This window comes from Gossypium hirsutum, chromosome A12 (assembly GCF_007990345.1).
Source record: "Gossypium hirsutum isolate 1008001.06 chromosome A12, Gossypium_hirsutum_v2.1, whole genome shotgun sequence".
NCBI classification, from domain to species: domain Eukaryota; kingdom Viridiplantae; phylum Streptophyta; class Magnoliopsida; order Malvales; family Malvaceae; genus Gossypium; species Gossypium hirsutum.
Genome location: NC_053435.1, coordinates 92,034,873 through 92,036,628, shown reverse-complemented (window position 1 = coordinate 92,036,628; position 1,756 = coordinate 92,034,873). Strand labels below are relative to the sequence as shown.

Below are 1,756 nucleotides of genomic sequence, written 5' to 3'. Positions count from 1 at the left end.
GTTTCCTCCAAATTAAGACCACTTGTTGAAATTGTATGGAAACCTTGTGAATGGAACTATCATTTTAATTTAAATTTTTATATGACTTCTGTTCTATAATGTCAACGGAACAATAATCCGAAACTAGAACGAAAAAAGGCTTAATCAAATCTAATATCCTTATGCATGAGGATAATATGGATCAATAATAAGGATTTCAGACCATGTTATACTTGGGTTCCCTCTAATCTCTCCTTTCAACGGCAGGAATTGTGCCAAATAACTAAGTAGTATATGTGGCACTTCTCCTTCATGGGTCTCTATATATATATCACCTCCACACTTCTGATTGCAAACAAGCTTTCAACGTGCCACAGGGACACTCACTTGTGCTGCTGCAAGGATACGCAGAAAGAGAATGGAAAACTCCAAATATGAAGGAGAATCCCCTTGGTCCACTGGATTTTGCGACTGCTGCTCTGATGTTTCAGTCTATTCGTAACGTGTTCTTAAATATTTCATCCTTTGGGCTTCCATTCCAATGAAATCACTAATAATTAATCTTCTTTTAATATGATAGGATAGGATATATATTAATATATGAATCCTCCGTTTTTGTGTGTTTAACAGGCTGCATGACAATCTTCTGCCCCTGTATTACTTTCGGCAGGAGCGCTGAGATTATAAACAAAGGAAGTATATGTAAGTATATATGTAATACATATATGTCTCCTTCATTGGTTTTTCATTTTGTTTTGGGTACATAGGGGTGCATGAGATAGGATAAAGGATTACAAGTAGAGAGTTACTAAATGCTTGTGGTGTGTATTCGGAGCTTTGTTTGCAGCATGTGGAGAAAGCTGTCTGCTGTATTGTTTATTACATCATATAAGAGCAGTTCTTCCATCAATATTCTATGGATGCATTCATCGTAGGAGACTGAGGGGCCAATATGGATTGAAACAAAGCCCTTGCAATGATTTCCTCGTCCACTGTTTCTGTCACTACTGTGCCTTGTGTCAAGAGTACCGACAACTCAAATACCAAGGATTCGACATGAAACGCGGTTAGTATACATTCTCATCAATCTTCCCATTTCATTATATATTACATAAAATCCAAATTGTTTGGTTTTATGCTGGGCATGAATTGTGTTTAGGATGGAAAGGGAATCAAAACCCAGGTGTAACAATGGCCCCAGTTACCGAAGGAGGGATGAAGAGGTGAGTTGGACGTTGGCTGTGGCTCGCTGTTACTTGTGTTTTGGGGCTGTTCCGAATTTGCCAGTCTTTATTTCGAATAAAGAGATATTGAATTTGCATTCATTTGATTTTCTTTCTGTCTTTGACTTTCCCCTCTATATGCATGTTTCTGAATCTCAGTATCTCTCCTTGTTTCGTATGGTAGCTTTTGTTGTCAAGGAAAAATAAATTGTCTTACATTTACTGCATCTTCGGCGGTTTTATATTTTCCTTTTATATTTTCATCCAAAATTTTTTCATACACACTTAGAATTAACTAATATATTTATATAACTATAACAAAAAACCAATGAATTAATAACCAAAATATATATTCAGACCTAAGTTCAGACTGAAAATCCACACCTAAATAAATACATGTGGTGGAACTCAAATTTAAGCATTCAAGATCTCAAGATTTTAACCTTTGCGTATTGCTAAAACCGTGTTAATTTGTATCTACCATTAAGACACAATTTAATCTAAAATAATATAATTTGGTTTTTTGCCAGTGCAATACACGGATTGATTATATG

General features: G+C 35.5%; 1 protein-coding gene across 1 annotated transcript; it reads left to right on the top strand.

The window, feature by feature from the left end:
• The first annotated feature begins 212 nt into the window (after positions 1-212).
• LOC121210987 (cell number regulator 3) lies at positions 213-1,429 on the top strand. Its single transcript, XM_041083081.1, has 4 exons — positions 213-477; positions 610-681; positions 827-1,045; positions 1,139-1,429. The coding sequence occupies exons 1-4, from the start codon at positions 414-416 to the stop codon at positions 1,204-1,206; spliced, it is 423 nt and encodes a 140-aa protein (XP_040939015.1). The 5' UTR covers positions 213-413; the 3' UTR covers positions 1,207-1,429.
• Positions 1,430-1,756: the final 327 nt, after the last annotated feature.